At 35.1% G+C, this 25,175-nt stretch overlaps 2 protein-coding genes across 2 annotated transcripts in view; one reads left to right on the forward strand and one right to left on the reverse strand.

The window, feature by feature from the left end:
• Positions 1 to 2,166, reverse strand: part of ZC2HC1A (zinc finger C2HC-type containing 1A) — a 49,611-nt gene extending 47,445 nt beyond the window's left edge. The window contains exon 1 of the mRNA XM_008982813.5: positions 2,091 to 2,166. Within this exon, the coding sequence (XP_008981061.2) occupies positions 2,091 to 2,106 (16 nt within the window). The 5' untranslated portion in view covers positions 2,107 to 2,166. The remainder of the gene's footprint in view (positions 1 to 2,090) is intronic.
• Positions 2,167 to 2,571: 405 nt separating this feature from the next.
• The window catches only part of LOC128929869 (uncharacterized), a 39,805-nt gene continuing 17,201 nt past the window's right edge, over positions 2,572 to 25,175 (forward strand). Inside the window, exon 1 of the mRNA XM_078352755.1 lies at positions 2,572 to 2,940. The gene's annotated coding sequence lies outside the window, so the exon portion shown is untranslated. The remainder of the gene's footprint in view (positions 2,941 to 25,175) is intronic.

Consider the following 25,175-nt stretch of genomic DNA (forward strand, 5'->3'; position numbering starts at 1 on the left):
AATGAATTAACGAATGGTAACCTTAAGACTCAGAGTTTTTTTTTGATATCTGCAAAGTGTGATCTCTTAGGGGAGGGAGAGCAGAGGAGGAGAAACGGGAAAAAGGCACCTTCCTAACTTCAACAGAAAAGTCCCAGAGCTCTTATTAAATTGAACGACTTGAAATTACCAAAATTCAACTGTTTTGCCCTACATAATTTAGGGCAATTTCATATATTTCAACCCAATTTATCATAATTGAATGCATTATCGTTACCATGTTATTTTGTAAAAAAAAAAAAAAAATTAAAAAGAGCAAGCACTATTAACATATACTGGGCCCATAAAACACGCCTATAAATACAGAATCCACCTATTTGTTCTCCTATGCAACTGATTATCCTTATAGGTTTCCATTACATTTTAAAAGCATTCCTAGTAAGGTTTCAATAACAGTAATATCTTAGCACTGTTAAAATGTAAGGTTCACTGAAACGTAGGGTCAATGAGAGTAAAGCTTTATCGTTTTTACTCTTTGCTGCATCCTAGAACCTAAAAAGATACCCATAATAGACATTTAATTAGCAGCAAATATTTATTGAGTACCTACTTTGTGTCAGACATTGTTTTATGTGCTTAACATACATACATAAGCGAAAAATCAGACGATGATCTTTTTTCTTAATAACAAATGTTGAATAAAATTAAAATCTGCAAACTGTTCAAAAAGACTAGATAATATATAATAAAACCTTTTATTATTATTATTATGTATAATGATAATCATAAAGGAATTCCAGAACCAATGTCCTATCCACTGTGCTTTAATCCCACCGTGATACAAAAGCATCTTGAAACTAAAAAATACTGTACTATCATTACAATTCCTTATTTTATGGACACTTTAATTATCTTCCAAAAACCCGTAAGCAATACTGCATACTGCAGCTGTCCACAAATGGAAAATTGTCAAAATTATTTATTTATCATTTTCAAGGTGTTTACTATGAGAGCTTAACCTCAGAGCAAAAGCACATTTGCTTTTCAGTGAACTTAGATGACTGAAAAAGTTACCGGTTACCACTTTTCACTTCATCACACAATGTACAATATTTTACTCTCTGGCATGCAACAATACACAAGACTCAACGCTTCTGCTCATTCTTAATTCCAACTGAATCCATGTAAATTAGCAGACGGGGCAGGGGAGGGGGGCCAAGTCAAGACAACAGGATCTCAATCCTGTAGGTTTGTTCTTCATAACAAATAAAAAAAATCTTGCAACTGTTGTTGCCAGTGTTAGTTATTGCGGGTTTTTTTCTTCCTTTGTTTTTAGGTGAATGCTTTCATCACACAGGATAAAATGGGTAAATAGAATAGAGAAAAAGTGAAAGAACTGGAAACAAAGCAAAATCTGGAGTCACGGTTACAGCACAAAGATAAACCCAAAGATAAGGAACCAATACAGGCTCTTCCTCACACAGCGGTCGTGAAGAAGCTATCAAATCCTTCTGGTAATCTATCGTACGGGCTTTAAAGCTGGCCAGTGACACTTCCTTGTGAGATGCTCTGACATCCCTCAGACAGAAGGCTGTCGGAATGTTAAAAAAAAAAAACAAAACAAAAAAAAAACGGTTACCTAGGGAAATTGGCCAAGGAAGGTGTCAGGAGCTCGAGGCTGGAGACACACCCCGGGGCTCCAGCACAAATTGGCCTGGCGATGTTAAGGCCATGGACAATAATGGATAGAGTCCAGTCTGCAAGAAAAACAAAATCTGGCCAGAGACTGGGATCACTAAGGGCACTCAGAAGTCAGGCAAGATCAGAAAATTGTAGATAGAGACGTGCAGGCATGCGGCCAGAAGCAGGAATGGGCTCCGGGCGGACAAGCCCAGCTGAAGACCGTCTGAGGCGGGGCAGCCTGGGAGCGTTCGCTCCACCGCATCTGGGCTGGCCAGCTCCCTTCGGCCCCGGCCTCCAGAGGTGCGGCGGGAACCTGGCGGAGTCCGCCGCTCCAAGCTTGCCCTTGTCTCCCTGCTACTGGTGTCTAGGGACCCCAGCTGCTCCGGGCCCGCTCTAGTCGCCCTGCCCGCATCCCTTCCTCTCCTCACCTTCCAGTCCCTCCATTGCACCGCCGCCTCGAGCTCAGCGAGACTCCTTCAGCAGCGCCCGCCACCGCCCAGCTCTGGCTGTAGCAACCCAGCCGCACCTCCCACCAGCTAATATCCCGGGCTCCTATTGGTTCCGGCGCTGTGGGGCGGGGCTCCGTGGGGGCGGAGGCGCGCCTCCTGCGTTCTCTGCCTACCTCGCTGGGTCTCTGGAGGTTACCCTCCAGGGATCCGCGAGCCGCTTCAGGTTGCATTCTGCGACGCAAAGGCGCCTTTGTTCGACTCCAACCTTGTTTTCCTTCATACCTTATCCTCCTATTTTGAGTACCTCAGCACCTCATGGGCTGCGCTTCAGCATTTCCCCATCAGTCAGTGCCTCTGACTTCTAGCCGCCAGTCCCTCCCAGCGGATACTTTAAGCAAGCAACCAAACCAAACAGACGCCCAGTACGCTTCCTTGTAGGACGCTCCGTTTTCCGCTCTTTGGTCGCATGACTTGACCTGAGCGTATCCCCTAGACTTGATCTTCACACACAGCTTCATAGGTTCAGACACGTTTTTTCTAGAGAAATCATACTTTCTATCTGCGATTGTGGAACTGCTATTGCTCTAAGCCCTTGAAAATAATTTCCTCATATGAAAGCTTGGGTCAAAATTTAGAAGTGAAACCCAGCCTTCCCTCCATCTTCTACTCTTGGCCTACCCTGGGCCTACACTTTATCATCCTTGAACCGAAACAGTCGCCTGGCCTTATAATGTTTGATCGGGGAAGTTGAATTGGGGAATTAACCTACAACCTGACAGGATGCGGTCCGCCAGTCTCCAACAGAGTTTAAAACATCCTGAAGATGAAGGTAACTTCAAAACGAACTCAGACCATTTTAATGTTTTTACTTACAATTCACCAGAGCTACATTTCTTTGAAAATTTGATTTAGCAGTTATAAACAAATTGTATTGTTTGTTGACTATAGCGTATCTACCGGCAAGCTACCAGTATTATGCAAACTTCGGATGAATTTTATTGTTAAGCTACTCTAGACTGAATGAGGAAAGGTCCTTTTTTCCTCCTTAGTGCTGCTAAGGCAAAAGTAGAATTTTGAGTGGGGAGAAAAGGGCTTAAAAAAGCATTAAGGAGGAAAAAAGCACACAGAAGAAAATATAAAAATAAAGGCGCCATTATTTTACAAATTACAAGTTCTTTTACTGAAGGCAAGATGAATATTGAGTTGGCTAATACTATTTAGCATAAAATCTACAGAAACAATAAAAATAATAATAGTCAAAGAATAAATCATGTGAGACATGTTTTAGGTCCTTTTTTTTTTTTGGACGAACGTCTTGTTCTGTCGCCCAGGCTTGAGTACAGTGGCGGGATCTCGGCTCACTGCAACCTCCGCTTCTGGGGTTCAAGAGATTCTTCTGCCTTAGCCTCCCAAGTAGCTGGGATTACAGGTGCTCGCCACTGTGCCCGGATAATTTTTGAATTTTTTTGGAGACGGGGTTACACCATGTTGTCCAGGCTGGTCTCAAAAGTCCTGACCTTGTGCCTCGGCCTCCCAAAGTGCTGGGATTACAGGCGTGAGCCACGGCACCCGGCCAGATCCTTTTACATATTCATGAATCTTCAAAAGATGTCTACAAAGTAGATACTGCAATCTTCATCTGACAGAATAAAAATTTTCATATTCTAGATGTCTCAGAGAATTAATATTTTGTCAATATTTCGATCATTACTGAATGGTAGAGCTTGGTTATACTCTTGTCTGTTAAATTCTAAAGCCTATGGTGATTTAAATGGGCTCCTTACTACCCTTCCTTGCCTTGCTTTTTATTATAGCTGCCTCGAATGTAAACTCAAGTTTTAGACATGTTGTTTAACATGTATTTGAGTAGGCATTTCTATTGTGAATCTTAATTTTCTAAAACATGATTGCTAGTCTTCTCTAAAGGTATTGGTACTTCAGAACTTTTATGCTACAGCTACCCTGGCTCCTGCAGTTTTTCCCTGATTCTGACCCCTGGATAAATAGGACTTCTTCCTATCAGCCTTCAATAAGTTACTTCCTCTGCCGCCTAAATACCCAGCCTGAGAGTCTCTTTGGCCTAGGCGCTGTATCATGACTTTACTTTCTCTGCAGTCTAGTCCATTTTTCAGAAGGCATTCATTCAACAAATGTTTGCTGAGTACCTTCTGTGCTTCAAGTCCATTTTATCACTACCAGTTATTAAATGAATGAAGTTCAGCTTCTTCTCTTGTTTTTTAAGCACTTATCTGCACATATTTTTTTACCTGCCATGTGATCTTATTAACTGTGTTAGATACAGTGAACCCCAAATTTCTCTTCAAAGAATCAGTATGTCGGTATGTTCAGCTCTCTTATTCTTTAATTCTCGATTTTAAAGTTCAACTTCCTTGTAGTACACATGTGTTCCCCTGGGGCCTCAGCTCTGTCCTGACTCATATGGTCACCTGCCTCAGTCACCTGCTCCAGTCACCTTCTTTGACGTAGGTCACCCCTGGCTACCTGCTCTACCCTGCTCATAATCACTCTTCCCGCCAAACCACCAACCTGCCACTCCAAGTAGGACCCCAGCTCTCTTTAAAATAGCCAATGGGTCTAAGTCAAGTTTGTGTGGTCTAACCCTAGCCAATAGGCGAGCGACACAGCAGTAGGGGAGACCCCGGTCACGCATAAGTAGCTTTTCCCCTTCTTGTACAGGCCTGTGGCCACCATTGCTCCATCCATGCACCACATCTTTCTATAGAAGTAAACTGCCTTGCTGAGAGGATTTATCTTCAAGTGCTATTTATTTTGTAGTATCAAAATTTTACTTACAATAACTGATAATAACATTTATAGATCAATAAGAATTTGAGATCTTCCAATCTCCTTGCCAGACAAAAAGGAAAACAAAGTTTCAGAGATATTTCTGACTTGGTCAAGATCACAAAACTAGTACTTAATTGAAATAGATATTGTATAGGTGTTTTATTACATCATATCCGTGATTCTTTTAATTTTGCATTATATTCCCTTCATCCACCATTCCCTTGAGCAGATCCACATCTATTATGCACATTCCAAAAATGTGCATAATAGATGTGGATCTGCTCAAGAGCAAGCTGCATATAGCTTCTTGTTTCAAAGCTCCAATCTCTTGAATCCCACCAAGTTCCAGACCCCTTTCAGAGAGAGAGCCATTGGTTCTCATTCAGATCATTTGCAGACCACAACTAAATGAGACTCTGAGTCTCAGTGAGAACTCAGTTTATCACCTCCACTATGTGGGGCATTTCTTCCTTTCATGACCAGCAGAGGAATGACCTAATACAATTTAGCATATAAAAATAATTCATACATTTGGTAATCATAAGAAAATGATAATATTCATCAAAAACATAAGAAAATAATTCCCTTAAAAGAGTTCTAGATTGAGAAAGCACATTTTGAGTTGGTTTTTGCTAGCTTTATTTCAAGTAAAAATAAAATTATCTAAGTGTTCAGGAGAAAAATCGTGATAGGCCTGAGATAATCAGAAAGCATATAGGTAGGCTGTCACAGGTGAAGATTTATTGAAGACAAACTATCCTAGACAAGAAGCACCAAGAAAAGAAAGAGGGGTTTTAAAAAGGTGAGGAATTTAAAGAAAACTTTACCTACTTAATTGATTGAAGGGCTATTCCATTCATAGTGTGATAGCAATTATTCCAGCTCTATTCTTCTCTACTTTTGAAACAAATTTTCAACTGCAAAAAGATCATTTTCTTCAACCTTCAGCTATGATCTTGCCTTTGTATCACAATTTCAAATCTTAACTAAAAATCTATTAATCAAAATGCTTATTGAGGTCCTCTCTAGTCTAGTCCATTTTTCTGACACATTCTTTCAACAAATATTTGTTGGGTACCTTCTGTGCTTCAAGTCTATTTTATCACTAGCCAGATACTAAAATGAATGAAGCTCAGCTTCTTCTCTTAGGTTTTTAAGTACTGGTCTGTACATATTTTTTTTTAACCTGCTATGTGACATTTTTAACTGAAAATAACATACATAGACCAATAAGGATTTGATGTCTTCCAACCTTGAATACGACATTGCTCTAGGCACAACAGAAAGCTTCAAAGAAATCTCTCTGATCTCTAGAAAGTTAACATCTAGTAAAGGAAACCCTGAGCAAGACATTATGCAGGACAAGAGAGGGTTAATGGTAGTAAGTTTTAGATGTGGTGCAGCTTATAAAAGCAGTTGGTTTCAGGAAGTCATTAACATGAATGAAACAATTTTAAAGGTTTTATAGGCATAGAACTTAAATTGTGTCTTGAAGAGTGTCATAGGATAGGTAGAGATCACTGAAGATGATGGGACAATGGCATAATCTTCCTTAAGAAAATGATACAAGCCTGGCTTTTTTTGGGACCATCTAAAGAACCAAGGAGAATATTTGTATATATTTTGGTTCACGTGTAGCATTTGTTCTTCTTTATATTACAGAGTACAAGCATTATGGCTATATAATGTATATCTTTTTAAGCCGGGTGCTGAGTTAATGATACTCGCTAACACCCAGCATATACCTCAACTATGCATGCAGAGGTATTTATTTTATTTTCTTTTTATTGTTTTTCATTCATCCTCCATTTTTGTTTAATTTACCAGCCTCCTTGCTATAGGCACAATTCTATTACATACAGATGTCTTTGGATATAGTGATTCTTTGAAACACATATGGTGCTGTTTTGTATATGCATCTGTTTTTAATTTACGTAAATGGCATTATTTTATGGTTTTCATTCTGTTTGCAATTTTTAAATTTTAATTAATTTTATTATTTTATTTAATTTTTAAATTTATTGTTAACTTTTTATCATTCATTCAGCGATATACCCATGTCACTGTATGAAATACAAGTTTATTGCTTCTGGATGTGGGATAATAGTATTTTACTGTATGCCTACACCACCACATTTTACTTACTCATTTCTGTACTGATGGGCACTGAGTTGCCTCTAACCTGCTGCTACAATGCACATCTTTGTGCCTGTCCTCTTATGAACCTGGGCTCAAGTTTCTCCGGGATGCATCCTTGGAATAAATTACTGGATCATATTCACTTCCACTAAGCACCCAGATTTCTCTCTACAATAGCGATACTGGTGTACATTCCCATGAACAGTACAGAGGGCCCATCTTTCTATGTCTCAGTAGTAATAGTTGACTTAGCTCTAATTTTTGAATCAAGAGTTCATCTTTTCTTCATATACTTGCTAATTCATATTTGGCTTTCAATGAATTGCCTGGTTTTACCCATTTGTGTATTGAAATTCTCATGTTTTTCTTATGGACATATAAATTCCATGTATATTCTAGATGTTGACCCATGCTAATTTTAATTATTTAAAAAATATTTTTCCAGTTCGCCAAATACTTGATAATTTTGTCTTTGATGTCTTTCACTGAATAAATTAATTCAGTCCATAAGATTAATTCTATAAAATCTGTCAATATATTTTCTTTATGAATTGTGCATTTTTTTATTAAAGTTTTCTTCACTTCTAGATTATTGATGGTATTTTCTTACATGTTTTTGTATTAGTGTTATCCATTTTATCTTTCTTAATTAGGTTTTCAATCCACCAGGAATCACCTTTGTATATTATATGTGTTTGAAATCAACTGCATTCTTCTGCCTATAATTAGTCAGTTTTTCCTAAACTATCTCTAAACAGAGGAAGTAAATATAGACAGCACAGAATTACAAATACAATGATATTTTGAACAGCTTTGTTTCTATAAATATAAAAACTCAGAGGAAATGGATATCTTTCTGGATAAAATTAAAAATTATGACAAGAAATTTGAGTAGTATGAAAACTGTTAATAAATTCAGATAGTAAAGACAGCTCTTCACTTTAATGCCCCAGATGGAGAAAGATTTACAGGTGACTTTTACCAAACTTCTAAGACAAAGATAATTTTTATTGTGTCCAGATTTTCAATAAAATTTAAAAAGAGGAAAAACTCATAATTTTTTAAGATTAGTATAACCTTGATTCCAAACAATATAAAATTAATATATGAAAAATGATAGGATTGTCTCTATTCTAACATTATATATACAAAAGTCCTAAAAAAGATATTAGCGAATTGTATTCAATTAAATTATTATTAAATAAGATGGTATAGACCATGATTAAAAGTATAATTTCATATCAAGATATCCGTATAAATTTTAGCTTTTTTTCTTCTGTTTTCCGTTTATTCAATAAGAACCATTGACAAGCCATGAATTCTGCATTTCAAATCTTTATGATACATTCCAGTGACAAGTTTTGTTGTTCTTTGTATTGCTGAATCCACCAAAGACAGGTATATATGATTAATGATGGTTGAAACAAAAGGGTTGATATTGACAAGGAAATATGGTTGGTGTCTAGATAATTTGTAGTAATGCCATTTCATTAATTGTACTTGCTGTAAAAAATCAACCAGTTTGGGTTGGGAATGGATCGACAAAATATAAAAAATGTGTTTCTAGTTTTAAAGACAAAATTCCCCCTTGGATGATTCTACATATTTAGCCATTCATATCTTAATTTGAAACACATTTATCTTGTAACTAGATATGTGGTGCCTCTGACTCTGCAGCAGAAGATTGGCATTAGGCCTGGAGAAAGGGATACAGATAGATTGGTGTGGGAGAAGAGCTCTGATTTGCATGACCAGGATACAGCATGAGTCCACTGGAGGTCTGAACAGTAGGGAACACAGAACAGAGATGGGAGGATCTGCAGAGGCCACCAGGTATTCTGTTTTTCTCAGAATAGTATTACTGATATTTTAGCTGAGCATATGGCTCTGGAATAAAAACTATACTCCCCAGCCTCTCTTGCAACTAAGTAGTCCAGGTGACTAAGAATTCATAACTTCCATGTGCATAATTTTTAAGCATTTTTAAAAAACAAGGGGGGTGAGCCATTCTCCTTCTTTTTGTTCTCTTTTGTTGGCTTGCGTTTGGGCATGATACCTAGAGCTGGAATAGCCATCTTGGACCATAAGATGACTTTGGGAATAGAGTCCATTCATAGGAGAGCTAAAAGACTGAAGAAGCTGGATCTCTTGCATCTGGACCATCAATCTCTAAATTTATATAAGAGAAATAATTTTATCGTAAGCAATTTTTTTTTTGAGAGAAACGATGAGGTAAGGGGAATTGTTCTACATTTATAGTCAAACTTAATCCTCATAAAACAGAGATTTAGATACAGCGGTAAGAGGAAAAACAGTTTTTCCTAGTTTATTTTGTGTTGCTGCGTAACTCTAAAAATTTGAATAGGTAGCAATACCCAGAACTGTTTTAAGGAATTGTGCACTTCAGCTTTGTCCAATTTTGCTGTTGTCTCCAGGACAGCCAAGTGTTTTCAGATGCACCTTTTCTTTTGAAGGAAAAGAAACAACAAAAATAGATAAACTATCAAGAATCCTTTCTCCCTTACTTTATTATTAATCATATTGAGGGACTGTGTTCAGGAAACAAACTTCTTTTCCCGGGTCCACAAGGGGTATGGCTTCAAAAACATGAGTTTCTCAGTGCCATACCTACATCCACGTCCCTATTCGGGGATCTAGAGTTCTTTGTCTAACTTTTCCTGGGAGGGCTAGGTAGAAAAATCCAGGTGAGCTTCTTTGTTCAAAAACTCTAGGAGGGGGGCTCTGTTGTAGGCCAATTAGCCAATCCGGTATCAGAGTCAAAGATCAATCACTACAGTGGAAGTTGGAAAGAACTCCTCTCATTGGAAGAAAACATGAATGGGGTGGGAATAACTTCAGGGTTAAATGCCCCCATGCTCTTACCTATACAGATTCCTCCCTTGGATCCCCTCCTACAGCAGCCTGGGAGCTCGCGCCCTCTCTCTCTCTCTCTCTCTCTCTCTCTCTCTCTCTCTCTCTCTCTCTCTCTCTCCCTCCCTCCCTCCCTCCCTCCCTCCCTAGTAAATTTCTCTCACTAAACTATTTGGGTGCACGATATTGATTCCAAAGGTAAGCTCACTGTGCCTCTGGGGTCCCTTTCCCCATCCCTAGGGTAAGAAAGATCAAGGACCTGGGCACATTGGGATACTGGGAAATTGGGAGCATCTTCCAGATTCCTCCTTTCTCTACCCACATCCCACTGCTCCCTCCCCCTTCTTCCCCCACTCCCCCCGCCCACAATAGCAGCTTCCTAAGGCCTTTAAAATTTGCTTTAAAATGCTATAAAATGTTATAAATATTATATAATGATGATGATGTCAGCCTATTTATAGTAAAGACAAAGAAAAATTCTCCTATTATCAATCACCTAAATAAATATCTTGGCACTTCTTCATAGTTTTAAAACCCTTATGGCTCTTCTTAAAACAAGCAGATTATTTGGTTTCTGCAGCTGCCCTTTAATGGAAAGAGCTATATGAGAATTCACCCTTTATACATATACTAAATACTAATATAATTGATTACTTGGTTTTACTTTAAGAACAAATGAGTAAAAGCTAAAAACCAGAGCTTGTTTATATTGTAGATACACAGGTAATTAAAATTATCTGTAAATAAGTATACAAATGCTGTTTGCAAACATATCGTTCTAGAAAAGTTGCCTGCGTGCATTTTTTTACATTGAAAACATACTGTTGTATTCATTTATATATTGATTTCTTACTTAGAATGTATATTAAAAGTATGCATCTGGCATATTGTCTATTTCATTTTATCACATGATTCTAACAATTGTTTGCTCATTGTTCCTCAGAGACAGAGTTTTTTAAGCCTATGTACATTTATGTTTCTTAGCAGCTAATGGATAATCAACAAAACAGAAATAAGAATCTCCTCTGGCTCTGTTTTCAAAACATAATAAGGTTTACGTTTCATAAGAAAATAAATTCTAGATACAAAATATTATCTAAAATATTAGCATTCCTTAAGTTATATGCAAATTATTTATGTGAATTTATTTATAGAAAATGAATTTAAATAGAATTTAAGGAACACTAATTTTCAAACAATTTTAATGTTATAAGACTATAGTGGTTGTCAGTTTTTCTTTGAAACTTCTTTGAAATTTCTTCAAAAATAAGAGAGCTCTTAAACCTTTGCAGTGCCTCTGTTATTATTATGAATATTAATGGCCCTTCAGAAATGAAGGTTGTTGCCTTTTCAAAATCTCCTGCTCTGGAAGGGATATCCACCCCTACTATTGAAAATGTTGGCTGATGATCTATAACTACTTCTCCAAAGAATTGCCCTTCTCATAAAGGGTATCGCCACATCTGAGAGGTCATGACACTTCTCTCTGAGGGTGTACTCACAGCTAATGACTTACAGCCTGGCTCCTTTGATTCAGGGTAAGCTCAAGTTCGTCTTCACATAAGACTATATCCTTGCTTACCTTTCCTTTCTTGCCCCCACGCCCTAACTTGCTTTCCTCACTCAAAGGGAGCTATCTTTCAATAAATAACTTCCCACAAGAATCCCCTCAGCTTCTAAGGAAACTGACCTAAGACTCCTTTATAAATGGATTAATAGTGTCAATTTAATGCCCTATTGTTAATATTAAATGTTATTTGATCCTATGTCCAGCTATACTTTTGGTCTGAGATGAAAAAATTTGCCCTTTCACTGCTTTCCTGAATTACGTTCTTGAAACCAAGAATGTGAAATATTGATGGGGATATGTAAACAGACTGCATTTTACCCCTGGAGATTTTAAAGAGCTGATAGTAAATAAACAGATTATCAGCAATCTATTCAGTACTTTGAAAGTAATTCTCTACATATTCATAGGACATTACTGTTTTTAAAAAGCTTAGTTTAATACTTCACTCAATGATATTTAGTAAATATTTGCTAAATGACTGGATAAATATGAGTGAATGGGTATGGTCTTCAAAACAGTTATTTTAGGTAAGCAGAGAGGTTTTATTTAGTACATAATGGTTATGGTTGATATGTTAATATGCACACTATTTCCCATATAGGCTCATGTGATAACCTATTTGTGACGTAGGTGTTATTCTTTCCATTTTTATGTTGTAGAAACTAAGGTTTACAAATAAATGTTATGTAATGTTAATGATGACATCAGAAGATTTATACTAAAGACAAAAAAAATCTCTCCTATTATCACTTAAATGAATATCTTGGCACTTCTTCGTGGTTTTGAAAGCCTTGTGGCTCTTAAAACAATCAGATCCTATGGTTTCTGCAGCTGCCTTTTAATAGAAAAAGCTATATGAGAAGTCACCTTATAAACATATGCTAATTACTAATATAATTGATTCCTTGTTTTTGCCATAAGAACAAATGATAAAGTGACTTTTTCAAAGCTATGGTTAGTAAGTGGCAGGGTTGGATAATGAAAATAAATATCCCACCTGAGATCTCATTTATCATAGCATAACAGCTTTTTCTAGATGAGGACACTGAGTCTGTGGAGAGTGACAAAAGGGAAGACCCTGGATTTATGCTCTCTTGTGTTTCAAATTATGGCTGATAAATTGTCCATGAACTGAAGCAGAAGCAAGCCATTTGAGTTACACTTTCTGTCCCTAAATGACAGAATCAGTGCATGATGATTAATTTTATGTGTTGACTTGGCATGGTCATGGACCCAGAGATTTGGTCAAACATTAGTCAGGATGTTTCTGTGGAGGTGTTTTAAGATAAGATTAACCTTTAAATTGGTAGACTTTGAATAAAGCAGATTACTCTCCATAATGTAGGTAGGCTTCATCCAATCAGTTGAAAGACTTAATAAAATAAAGACTGACCTCCCCCTGGGCAAAAAGAAGTTCTATTAGCAGATTGCCTTTAGGCTCAAATTGCAATGCTTTCCTGGTTCTCCAGCCTCATGTCCTAACCCTGCAGATTTTGGACTGCACAAGCCTCCACAATCATATGAGCAAGGCAATTACTTAAAATACACACACACACACACACACACACACACACACACGTCCTGTTGGCTCTTTCTTTCTATATATACATGTCCTGTTGGCTCTATTACTCTGAAGAGTTCTGAATGCTTACCCTGTGCTTGCAATGCTTACCAAAGTAGGTAGGCAATCAATTCCTGGAAGCACAAAGGACAAACAAGAATATTCTCTTGAAAGAATGTGCAATCTTAATATGATCTGTGTCCTTATTCAAATACCCTACTGGCTGCTTCTAGTTGGATGTCTCCTTTGTTCTCATCCTATTTTCAGAAGTAGCTACTTTATTTCTTAGTATAATAATTTGGACCCTGCAGATAGAGGCAAACTCATGGCCCAGCTTCCAAAAAAATAAATCTTTAAAAGATTTTTAACAGTCTTCTCCTACCACAACTTTACTCTGGAAAGACTCAGAAAGATTTGTTAAAAAACTATTCAACATGAGTGGTTGGTTGGCTAAACCAAGTACCTAGAATTCAGATCTTTTACCTTCTGACCCTTTGCCCTTTAGGCTGTATTTTTGTGCCTTTTTATATGCAAATTAATACATAGTTCAGGAATTTTAAGAATAAAAACTTTTCCTCCAGGGAACTTAAAATGTAGTTAATTGAGCAAGAACATATGAGGAATATGATAATAATACATAGTAAATAAATAGCATATTGAATATAATTGAGGACCAAATGAAGACTATAGAAAATAAGTACTAAATATTCTAATTAAAGAGGTTATTATGGGCTGCTCTGCCAGAGAAGGATTAGTGAACAAAACCAGGCACTGAAGATGGAAGTCCTACAGTAGTTTATAATCTAAATGAGGTAACAAGATATAAAAATTATTTAAAAATGCTTATGCAACCGACACATATAATGCCTGAATGAAAATTCAGGTCAAAAGAGGCAGAAGAGTTACATGCATAAATGTTCACATGGTTTGGAATTAGGATAGTTTCCTGTAGGAGACAGATTTTTTGTATTTTTGTTCTTGAAGATTATGTAGGATGATGACAGTCATTTTGAACAAAGGATTGATCATAGGCTGAATAAAGGTAAAAAAGCAGGCATGGTAATGTTACTTTCAGAAAATAATAAAAATATGTTTAAAAATGGAAAAGAAATTACACAAGTTTGTACTGAGCATTTATAATTTGTGAGAAATATAAATTGTTATCTTGTGATTACATGCTTTCTGGCATTTAAGATTATCCCAATTGAGAAAAAATAATGAGTTACAAGATCTCTTTATCAGAGATTAGGAAGTATTCTGATTCTTCAGGAAGTTTTCTCCTAAAACTGATTTATAAAAAAGCAATTTATGGTGAGACCTGGGATTGGATTGAAGGCAAATTAGAAAAGCAATATGACCTTATATTTTCCAGTATGAATTATTAAAAACATGGCAATTCTACTAGGAGAAATAGCAAAATTGACAAATAAGTTTATTTGAAATAAAAATATATGTTTGCTAATGTGTAAGAATAAGAAACATTACAAATAAAACAATAAAGCCAAATATTTATGACATTTTCAGTAATACATGAGATTTATTTGGCAAAGAAATAGTTATTTGTGCTGCTTTTTTAGAAATGAATTGTTAAAGTTATATTTTTTTAACAGATTTCCACAAGTAAGATTATGAAGAACTAAGTTTTGGTGCTTTCTTACTAATTAATTAACCACTTCTATATAGGAAATTATGGAATAAAGATCATGACACTGCGTTAATTATCACAAGATTGGTAGGCAAAGTTAATTGCCTTTTATAACATAGGATTCAATTTAAGTGAACAAACACAGGTTTCCAAAAGTGTGTAAAAGTAATACAAAGTTACAAATAAATATGCCTTAGCATTGTAAATACTATTTTCACTATTTTATGAAAGTACTTTGACTTTCTTACCAAATAAACTGGTAAATATTAAATTTTATGATAAAATACAGATTAAAATCGATAAACCTAAATTTTTTGTTTGCATATGTAGATATCCAATAAACTTTTCCTTATCTAGGTAGTGCAATATGATGGTGAGCTAAAGGATCTGTTCAAAAACAACTATGGCAATAATTCCTCATTCTTTCAAGATTGGTCAGTAAATTTTCTAATCGAGGCTTGCAGAATCTGGCATCCAAAATATTTTTACATTCACAGTTGAAGAAAAACTGATATATGGTTTACACGTTCTATTTCCACATGATAAAAAAGTAAACATGGTTGGATCTAGTTTGGGGCATGTAGAATACACATCTGAAGTCTGAACATTAGGGTTTCCAAATACTATTTTTACTATCTTTATTTCCAGAGATATATTTACTAGTTTTAATATAGCCAAGAAATTTAAGTTAAAATTTATTTTCAAATTACAATTAAGGTTTAAATGATATATCCCTTACAAAAAGATATTAGAAATGCAAAAATAATAAGGAACATTCTATAATTCTGTTAAAATTTTTCACTTATTTCTTTATATACAGTGAGGTCTCTTCGTAACAACTACTTTATAGTTCTTCCTTAGAAACAACACCAGAAAGAAATTACAGATTACTTTTGTGCTCCAAATCAATGTTGAACACTTTGCTAATTCTGTGAAGTCTGTCTGAAAATTGCAGCTTTTGCGCATCATAGCTTTTATACAATTATAGAACAGAATTGACTCATCTGAGGTCAACCTGTTCTTTGAGAGTTTTTATTTAAATTAAACACTCTCTTCTGTGGGAAGTCCAATATTTTTGTGGTTTATAGATTTTAGATTTAGCTTGTCATATCTGACTCCAAAGACACAGTCCTGCTGAAATATAAACTTTACCTCTGATGCTTGGTCTCTTCCCCTTGCTTCATGGTAATTCCAATGAGCCAGACTCTTGTTAAATTCCCTAAATACTATTCCCATAACCATCTGTATGTAGAGTAGATTTGTGAAAACTGCCTCTTGAGAATAATACACTGAAAATTCAAGTTCTCATCATGGTACATAAAAACCAAAATGTTAAAGACATAGTTGAAGACTATAATAGAAGCCTCATAATTTGGATGCAAAGCAACTATTAAATTTTGATTTTAAAAACAAGCTTTTAACAAACACATTGCACAGTGAAATTAAAAGGATATACTAAAGCTTAGAAATCAATAGCATTTTTTATCATTGAAAAGTCATACTTTAAATTAAATCACATCTTCAAATTTTTTTAAATATGGATAAAAATGAAAAAAGTACTTCTCCTTTGTTGTTTTAGATATATTTTTATGTAGAACATTGACAACATTCAAGTGATTTATAGGACTTCCCACATCTTAGTCCAATAGTTCACTCTTACACAGCTGAGAGTCATCTAGGCCATCATGTCCTGATTTGTAGGAATGTGATATATAAAACTGAATGACATGTAATATCACATGTTTTCTAACTCAGAGAGTAAACATAGGATGAAATAGACTAAAACACAAAAGACAGACTAATGTGGTAAAGTTTAATACATTTTATAAATCTTAGAAAACTAGGAATATAAATTGGTTAGATAAAAACATCATATTTAAATTAATAGGATTTAGAAAAAAAATTTTAACTTTTAAGTTCAAGGGTACACATGCAAGATGTGCAGGTTTGTTACATAGGTAAATGTGTGTTAAGAGGGTTTGTTGTATAGATTCTTCTTTTCATCATCCAGGTATTAAGCGTAGTATCCATTTGTTATTTATCCTGATCCTCTCCCTCCTCTCACCCTCTACCCTCTGGTAGGCTCCAGTGTGCATTGTTCCCCTCTATGTGTTCCTGTGTTCTCATCATTTAGTTGCTTCCCACTTATAAGTAAGAACATGTGATACTTGGATTTCTGTTTCTGTATTAGTTTGCAGAAGTATGGCCTCCTGCTCCATTCATGTCCCTGCAAAGGATATGATCTCATTCTTTTTTACGGCCACATAGTATTCCATGGTGTATATGTACTACATTTTCTTTCTCCAGTCTACCATTGATGGTCATTCGGGTTGATTCCATGTCTTTGCTATTGTAAATAGTGCTGCAGTGAATATGTGTTCATATGTCTTTATAATAGAATGATTTATATTCCTTTGGGTATATACCCAATAATGGGATTAGTTGGTTGAATGGTATTTCTGCCTTTAGGTCTTTGAAGGATCACCATGCTATCTTCCACAATGGTTGAACTAATTTACACTCCCACTAAGATTGTAAAAGTATTCCTTTTCTTCCACAACCTCATCAGCATTTATTAATTTTTGACTTCTTAATGCTAGCCATTCTGATTAGTGTGAGATAGTACTTCATTGTGGTTTTTATTTGCATTTCTCTAATAAACAGTGACATTGAGCTTTTTTATGTGATTTTTGGTTGCATATATGAGAAGTGTCTGTTCATGTCTGTTGCCCACTTTTTAATGAGATTGTTTGTTTCTTGTAAATTTGTTTACATTTCTTATAGATGCTGGGTATTAGATCTTTGTCAGATGCATAGATTGCAAAAATTTTTTCCCATTCTGTGGGTTCTCTTTATTCTGTTGATAGTTTCTTTTGCTGTGCAGAAGCACTTTAGTTTAATTAGACTCCATTTGTCAATTTTTGCTTTTGTTGTGACTGCTTTTGATATCTTTGATATGAAATCTTTGCCAATGCCTATGTCCTGAATGGTATTGCCTAGGTTTCCTTCTAGGGTTTTTATAGTTTTGGGTTTTACATTTGAGTCTTCAATCAATCTTGAGTTGATTTTTAGAAAATCTAATAAAAAGATTGAGTCTAGTAATGTTTCTTGTTACTTCTTTAGGAAAATAAATGTTGAATTCACTTTTATTTTATTTTACTCTGACTTGTCTTTACCCTCTCTCAATCTCTCATTCTAGTTACCATTTATCAATTTCTTAACGCAAAAATTCGAATTGGCTGTTTGCTTAACATCAGCCTCCAATGTAGCTTTGTACTGATGTTAATAAGCATGTCTGAAATTTCAGAAGGCAATAAAGTCAGCAGTCACGCCTGAAAATATTATCTGGCTGGCTGTGTTTTGCTACAAACAGTTGGATATTCAGTAAATTAAAGGTAATTAATGTAATAAAAATAAATAGCCAAAAAAAGTGACAGAAATCTCAAATTTAAAATGCCTATTCTCAGCCAGACACAGTGACTTATACCTGTAGTCCCAGTACTTTGGAAGGCCATGACAAGAGGATCACATGAGCCCAGGAGTTCAAGACTAACCTGGGCAATATAGTGAGACCCTGCCTCTACAGAAATACAAATTAAAAAATAGCTGGGCATGGTGTCCTGCACCTGTAGTCCCAGCTAGTTGGCTGAGGTGAGAGGATCGCTTGAACATGGGAGGTTGAGGCTGCAATGAGCCATGATGGCTCCACTGCTCTCTAGCCTGGGCAACAGAGTAAGATCCTATTTCAAAAAAAAATTACATTCTACCACATTATTAAAAAGACAAAAATTAAGTTTTGGTGAGAATGTAGAGAAAAGAGAGTCCTTGTATACTGTTAGTGGGAATGTAAATTAGTACACCCACATAAAAAAATAGTATGGAGATCCCTCAAAAAATTAAAAATAGAACTACTACTACCATATTACCCAGAGAATATGAAATAGATATGTCAAAGAGATATTTGCATCCCCATGTTCACTGGAGCAATATTCAAAATAGCCAAGAAACAGAAACAACCCAAATGGTCCACCCACAGATGAATGAATTTTTAAAATGTTAAAATGTGGCATATATACACAATGACATACAATTAAGCTTTAAAAAACAGGAAATTCTGTCATTTGTGACAAAATGGATGAATCAGGAGGACTTTATGTTGAGTGAAATAAGCCAGGCACAGAAACACAAATACCTAATGATTTCACATATGTGAAATGTAAACATGTTGAACTCTATGAAATAGTAAAATCGTGGTTACAATAGACTGAGAGCCAGAGGGGAAATAGCAAGATATTGGTCAAGGGACGACATTTAAATTAGAAGGAATAAGTCTAAGAGAGCTATTATATATCATAGTGACTACAGTTAATAACAATATATTGTATATTTGAAAATTGCTGAGAGTAGATTTTAAATGTTCTTACTGCAAAAAAAAAAAAGGTTAAGAATGGGAGGCAAGGTATATGTTAAATAGCTTGATTTACTCATTCTACAATGTATACATATTTTAAAACATCTGCTGTACACTATAAATATATACAATTTTTACTTGTCAATATTATTTAAAATAAACAAATATTTAAATTCTAATAAGTACAGGTATTTCTGATAAAATAATATAATCATAACTGACTCTCGGCACTTATAACAATGGAAAGCAAGGTCAATTTCATAGGGCTGGAAGAGAAAAAAGATGATTTGCATGGAAACAAAAAGTAGGGAGTGGTGGCTAGACCTTTGGTCTCTGGTACAGAGTTTGGCAAACTACAACCCATAGAACAGCTGCCTGTTTTAATAAATAAGATGCTATTGGAACACCGTCACCCCCATTCATTTATAAATGGCTGCTTTTGCACTGCAATGACAAAGTTGAGTATTTACAACAGAGATTGCATGGCCGTCAATGCCTAAAATATTCACAATATGGTTCTAAGAAAAAGTTTGGCAACCCACACTTGCACTAGTGTCCAACAAACCTGGATCTGTACCCTTCATTTTTTTGAAAAATGGACTGAATTCCTCTGAGTCACCTATTCCACACTTGAAAGATGTGAAAAATAGTAGTTAATTCATAGGGTTATTATGAAGATTAATTGTGGAAGTTCAGATTAAGTACTTACACAGTAAGGTGTTAACAAATATTAACTGGAATTATGAGCTCGTGATTAAACTACTTTTTTGTTCTTTGTTATCTCACAGATTTATTTATAGACATTTTAATTGCTAGGCAACTCAATTCATAATCTCCTAATGTGGTAACTGATAAATTGTTAGCCTATACAGAATATTGTTAAATGTCATACATTTATTCACAAAAGTTGATATACCGTACATTACTGTGTTTCTTAACAAGTAGCTTTCTTCAGATTTAAAACATTGTGATGACCTAGTTTTGGATAAGATGAAGTTAGGACATATCTTGTCTCACTTACTGAATGCAAGGTTATAGAGCAGCTCTCTGAAAATTGGGAACAAACAAATAGTAGCAGAGAGATTGAGGGAAAATGGTATGACGTGAAATAGAAGCAATATGCCAAAGATTTTTTTGTGGTTTGTTTTGTTTTGCTCTGTTGTAACTTCCTGGCCTGAACTCAAATACAGCCCAAATCTCAGAACTGCATATCAGCATGGACAAAAAAAGAACTTTAAGAGAAACACTTTATATCTATTTTGGAGAGTGCGAAGAGGGGCCTCCATGTGACAGAATGAGTAGGGTTTTTTCTTTCTCTTGTATCTCTGCCCTCAGACATGCTCCAGTCTTGAAGTCCCACAGTGCTAGGGCAGTACTAGAGGCCAGGAAATGACTAAACCTCTGAAGCTGTGGATTTTTTTCTGACCAAAAGATCTGTGTTTGGAAGATGGGAGAGGTGCGGAGATCCTCACTGACTTTGTTGTTTCTCTCTGTATTCTTGCCACTTGGTTCTGCAGTCAGACTCAGTCACAGGGAGTGCATGATAGAATGGGAAGACTAAATTCAATGTTACTTAAAATAAAACACGTGAAAAATCTCAAGAAATTGAAGGGAAGTCACTCAATAGACACTAACTCTGTGAGGACCCAGATGTTAAAAATATCAAAGTCTTTAAAGCAGCCACTACAACTATGCTTGAAGAAATAAGAAAAAGTACTGTTGAACAGAAAGTCTCAGTAGAGAAGGAGCTATAAAAATGTATTAAATGGACATTGTAGAACCGAAAACCAAAATAAATCATAATCAAACTACCGAAAACCAGGCCAAGAAAGAATCTTGAAAGCAGCCAGATAAAAAGATGAAGTACATACAGGGGAAATATGATTTAAACAACTCTAAGTTTCCATCAGAAGCAATAGAAGCCATAAAGCGGTAGAAACACAATTTTAAAGTGCTGAAAGAAGTCAACTGGCAACGCAAAATTCCCACAACCAGTGAAAATATTCTTATTCAACAACAAAATAAAACTAATAGATGAAGAAAAAACTAAGAGAATTTGTTGCCCAGAGTCCTACTCCAAAAGAAATGTTAAATGAAGCTTTTTAGACAAAAGGTAAAATGATACCAAAGAAGAAAGTTGGAAAGTCAGGAATGCAGGGAAGACAACAGATATGGTAAATATCTGGGTAAATATAATACAGCATTTGCTTCTTTTAATTTCTTTAAAATATATATAACAAGAACAAAATTTATGTCAGGGTTTTCAATGTTTGTAGGTTTAATATAAATGAAAATCACAACATAAAACAGAGAAGCTAAAGGGACTCCTAAGCTGGTAAGATTGCTACATTCCACTAAAAGTGATCAAATGTTAATTCTAAGTAGAATCTAAAAATCTAAGTATATCCATTGACATCCCTAGAACAACAACTAAATACCTATACAAATAGCTAAAGCTAAAACTCAGTAAATAAAATTAAATGTATTACTAAAAAATTGTCAAACAATCCAAACAAAGTAGGTAGGAAACAGAAACAAGAACACAGAAGATATCAAGATAAAACAAATAGTAAAATGTTTGCCATCGCTCCAAATCTATCAAAAATTACATTAAATATAAATAGTTTTGATATATCACTTAAAAGACAGGCTATAAAATCAATTACAACAAAAAGAAGCAACTATATGCTGTTTACAAGAAATTCCTGTGTTTTTTAAGACAGTGTTTTGCTCTTGTTGCCCAGGCTGGAGTGCAATGGCACGATCTCAGCTCACTGCAACCTTTGCCTCTTGGATTCAAGCAATTCTCCTGCCTCAGCCTCCCAAGTAGTTAGGACTACAGGCCTGCGCCACCATACCCAGCTAATTGTGTACTTTTAGTAGAGACGGGTTTCACCATGTTGGCTAGGCTGGTCTTGAAATCCTGACCTCAAGTGATTCACCCACTCTGGCCTCCCAAAGGGCTGGGATTACAGGTGTGAGCCACTGCAACTGGCCAGAAATTCACTTTAAATGTAATGATTTATAGTTTAAAAGCAAAAAGGTAGATAAATATAAACCGCAAAAGTGCAAATCTTAAGAAACTTTGAGGACTATATCAACAACAGATAGACTTCACAGCAAGAAAATTTGTGAGAGATTGAGTGACGTTACATAATGATTAAAAGCATCAATTCACCAAGAAGTCATAGCAATTAGATTATGTATCAAACAATAGAGCTTCAAAAATGCATGATGGAAATACTGATAGAATTGACAGGAGAAATGGAGAAATTAAAATTAGAGTTGGGGATTTCAAATATTTTCTCTGGGTAATTTAAAGAACAAATATATAAACATTATGTATTGATAAAATTAGAACAAGTAGACAAAGCAATTATCAAAAATGTTTAAAAAAATTAACACATCAACTGGAACTAATTGTCCTTTATGGACACTCCACTCAACAGTAGAAGAAATGCAAATAATTTTCAAGGGCACATAGAAAATTCAGCAAAATAAATCATAATGTTAAAACAAATTAAAATAATTGAAAAACATCAATGAATTGTCTACACATAGTGTAGGGGGATTAATAGAATCATTTTAAAAGAAGTATGGAAAATTCCCCAACACACACATATTGATACCTGGGCAGAGTTGGAAATCAAATAACATGTTTCTGAATAGCACACAAGGCAAAGGCAAACTAAAACCACAAAGAGATATCACTTCACACCATTATACACTTCTTAGAATGGCTAAAATAAAAATATATTGACAGTACTGAGGATTGGTAAAAATGCAAATTGTGACAGCTACTCAGGAAAATAGTTTAGAGGTCTCTTGTAATGTTGAATATACACTTAACTGTTTGACCAAGTAATTCTACTCCTAAGTACTTATCCTAGATAAATGAAGACTTATGTTTAATGTTTACAGCAGTTTCATTCATAATTGCCCAAAACTGGAAACAACTCTAACAACCTCCATTAGTTGAACAGATAATCTGTGGCACATCCATACAGTGAAAAACTAGTCAGCAATCTAAAATAAAATAAAATAATAAAATTATACACTCAACAACATGAACAAATCTCAAAGGCATTATGCAGAGAGAAAGAAGCCAGTCTCAAAAGGTTTCCTTCTCTGTTATTTCATTTATGTGACAAAAAACACAAGTCTACAGAGACAGAGACTAGATCAGTGGTTGCTAGGGAAGTAAGGGTGGCAGAGGACAAAGAGTATGACTATAAAGAGATGATTACAAGGAAGTATTTTGTAATAATGGAAATGTTCTGTATCTTGATTATTATGGTGGTGACATGAATTTATGCATGTACTGAAACTTAAAGAACTGTATATCAAAAAACAAATAGTTGTATTGCATATAAATTAAAAAAAAATTATGATGGCAAAACAGAATACCAGTTTGATTTCTTAATTTGGCTTACTTACTTTATTAATTAGAATAGGTAGAAAGCTAGAAGCGGGCAGAGACTAGGTCAAAGATGAACTTATTGTTTTTTCAGGCAGCCTAACAGACCTAGTTGGTTGAAACTTTTACAAAATGTTGGAAGTAAGTGTGCATTTTGAAATGGTTGTTATAGAACTAATAACGAGGCAAAGGCATGCAAATTACTTCTACTAGAGAAAATTCTTCCCTTTAATGGTCACATCTGGAGTCTCTTGCTGCATATGCTTTTCCATTGTAATTCAAATATTGTTACAAACATTTTTAGTAAAAAGTTTCTTATAAATATAAAGTTTCTTCCATAGTAGTTTGGACTTGACTATTTTAAAGTATATATGCCAAGAGATTCAACATTAATAACATTAGTCCTTTTGAATGCCGGTACTTCTAGCCTAGGTTTTATCACTAATCATATAATCTCTGAGTAAGTCAATAAACATCTTTGCCTTCAGTTTCTTCATTCTTAAAACAAGAGTTTTACACTCAATCTAGGATACATTTTATCTGAAAACATCAACATTTTGTGATCCCAGGAGTATTCTGCAGCCTCTTTTGGAGGGATAGCTTTGGATAGTTTTTTCCTCAAAGAAAGACATGTTCTTGAAGGCATACCTCTTCCTGGCCACATTTATTGCCCCATCAGGCAATATAAAGTTAATCTCAAAAACTATTAGTTAAATATTGACTCTGTGCCAAACAGTTAAGATAAAGTGATTATCTGCTTATAAAGGCAATTTTGATTAAATGATGTGTTTCTGGACAATGACAGATCACGTTAGAATCGTAATCCTACCACCTCTCAGCTGTATGGCTTTTAAGAAGTTCATTGGTTTTAATTTCCCCATCTACAAATAAGACACAGCAATAGCCCCTAATAAGGGTGCTGTGAAGAATAGTCAAACAGTACATGAATACAGTGAACAAAATGCCTCATGCATAATAATTTACTATTATTAGAGTCTTACAAACTCCAATTTCTACTTTTTCTTGATATAAAATAATTTAGCACTGATCAGTGTATATTTTCAATATGCAGTAGTGATAAGCCCAGATTCAGAAGTTCATCCAAAAGCACACATACCGCCACCTCTACCTTTTTGGGAGAAGGGGTCCAGGAAATGATATTTTTCAGAAATATGCTGAAACAGTGAAAGAAAAAAAGGAAAATAAATCAATTTCTTAAATTGATAAACTTAACTCAGTTTCATCTGTTCTGTAGCACCAATAATAATGTCCATGACAATGAACATAAAAATAAAACCAAAGAAAATCTAGGAGCAAGTTGAAAAACTAAAGGCTCACTGATACTTTAATTGGGCCATCCTATTCCACTGCAAAACTTTGTATTACTCAGCACACACATTTCTTACATAAACCTTCCAGTTTTTAGGTATAATCATTTATGTATTCTTTATTGATAACTGGGATGATTTGTAAAGAAGTCCTCCTGTACTAATTTTTTAAGGGGCCATTTAAAATAACCATAAACTTGGTGGCTTAAAACAACAGAAATTTATTTTCTCACAGTTCTGGAAGACAAAAGTCTATAATTCTGCAGGGTCATGCTCCCTCAGAGCGGACTGGGGAGATTCCATTTTTGCGTTGC

Source organism: Callithrix jacchus, chromosome 16 (assembly GCF_049354715.1).
Source record: "Callithrix jacchus isolate 240 chromosome 16, calJac240_pri, whole genome shotgun sequence".
Taxonomy (NCBI): domain Eukaryota; kingdom Metazoa; phylum Chordata; class Mammalia; order Primates; family Cebidae; genus Callithrix; species Callithrix jacchus.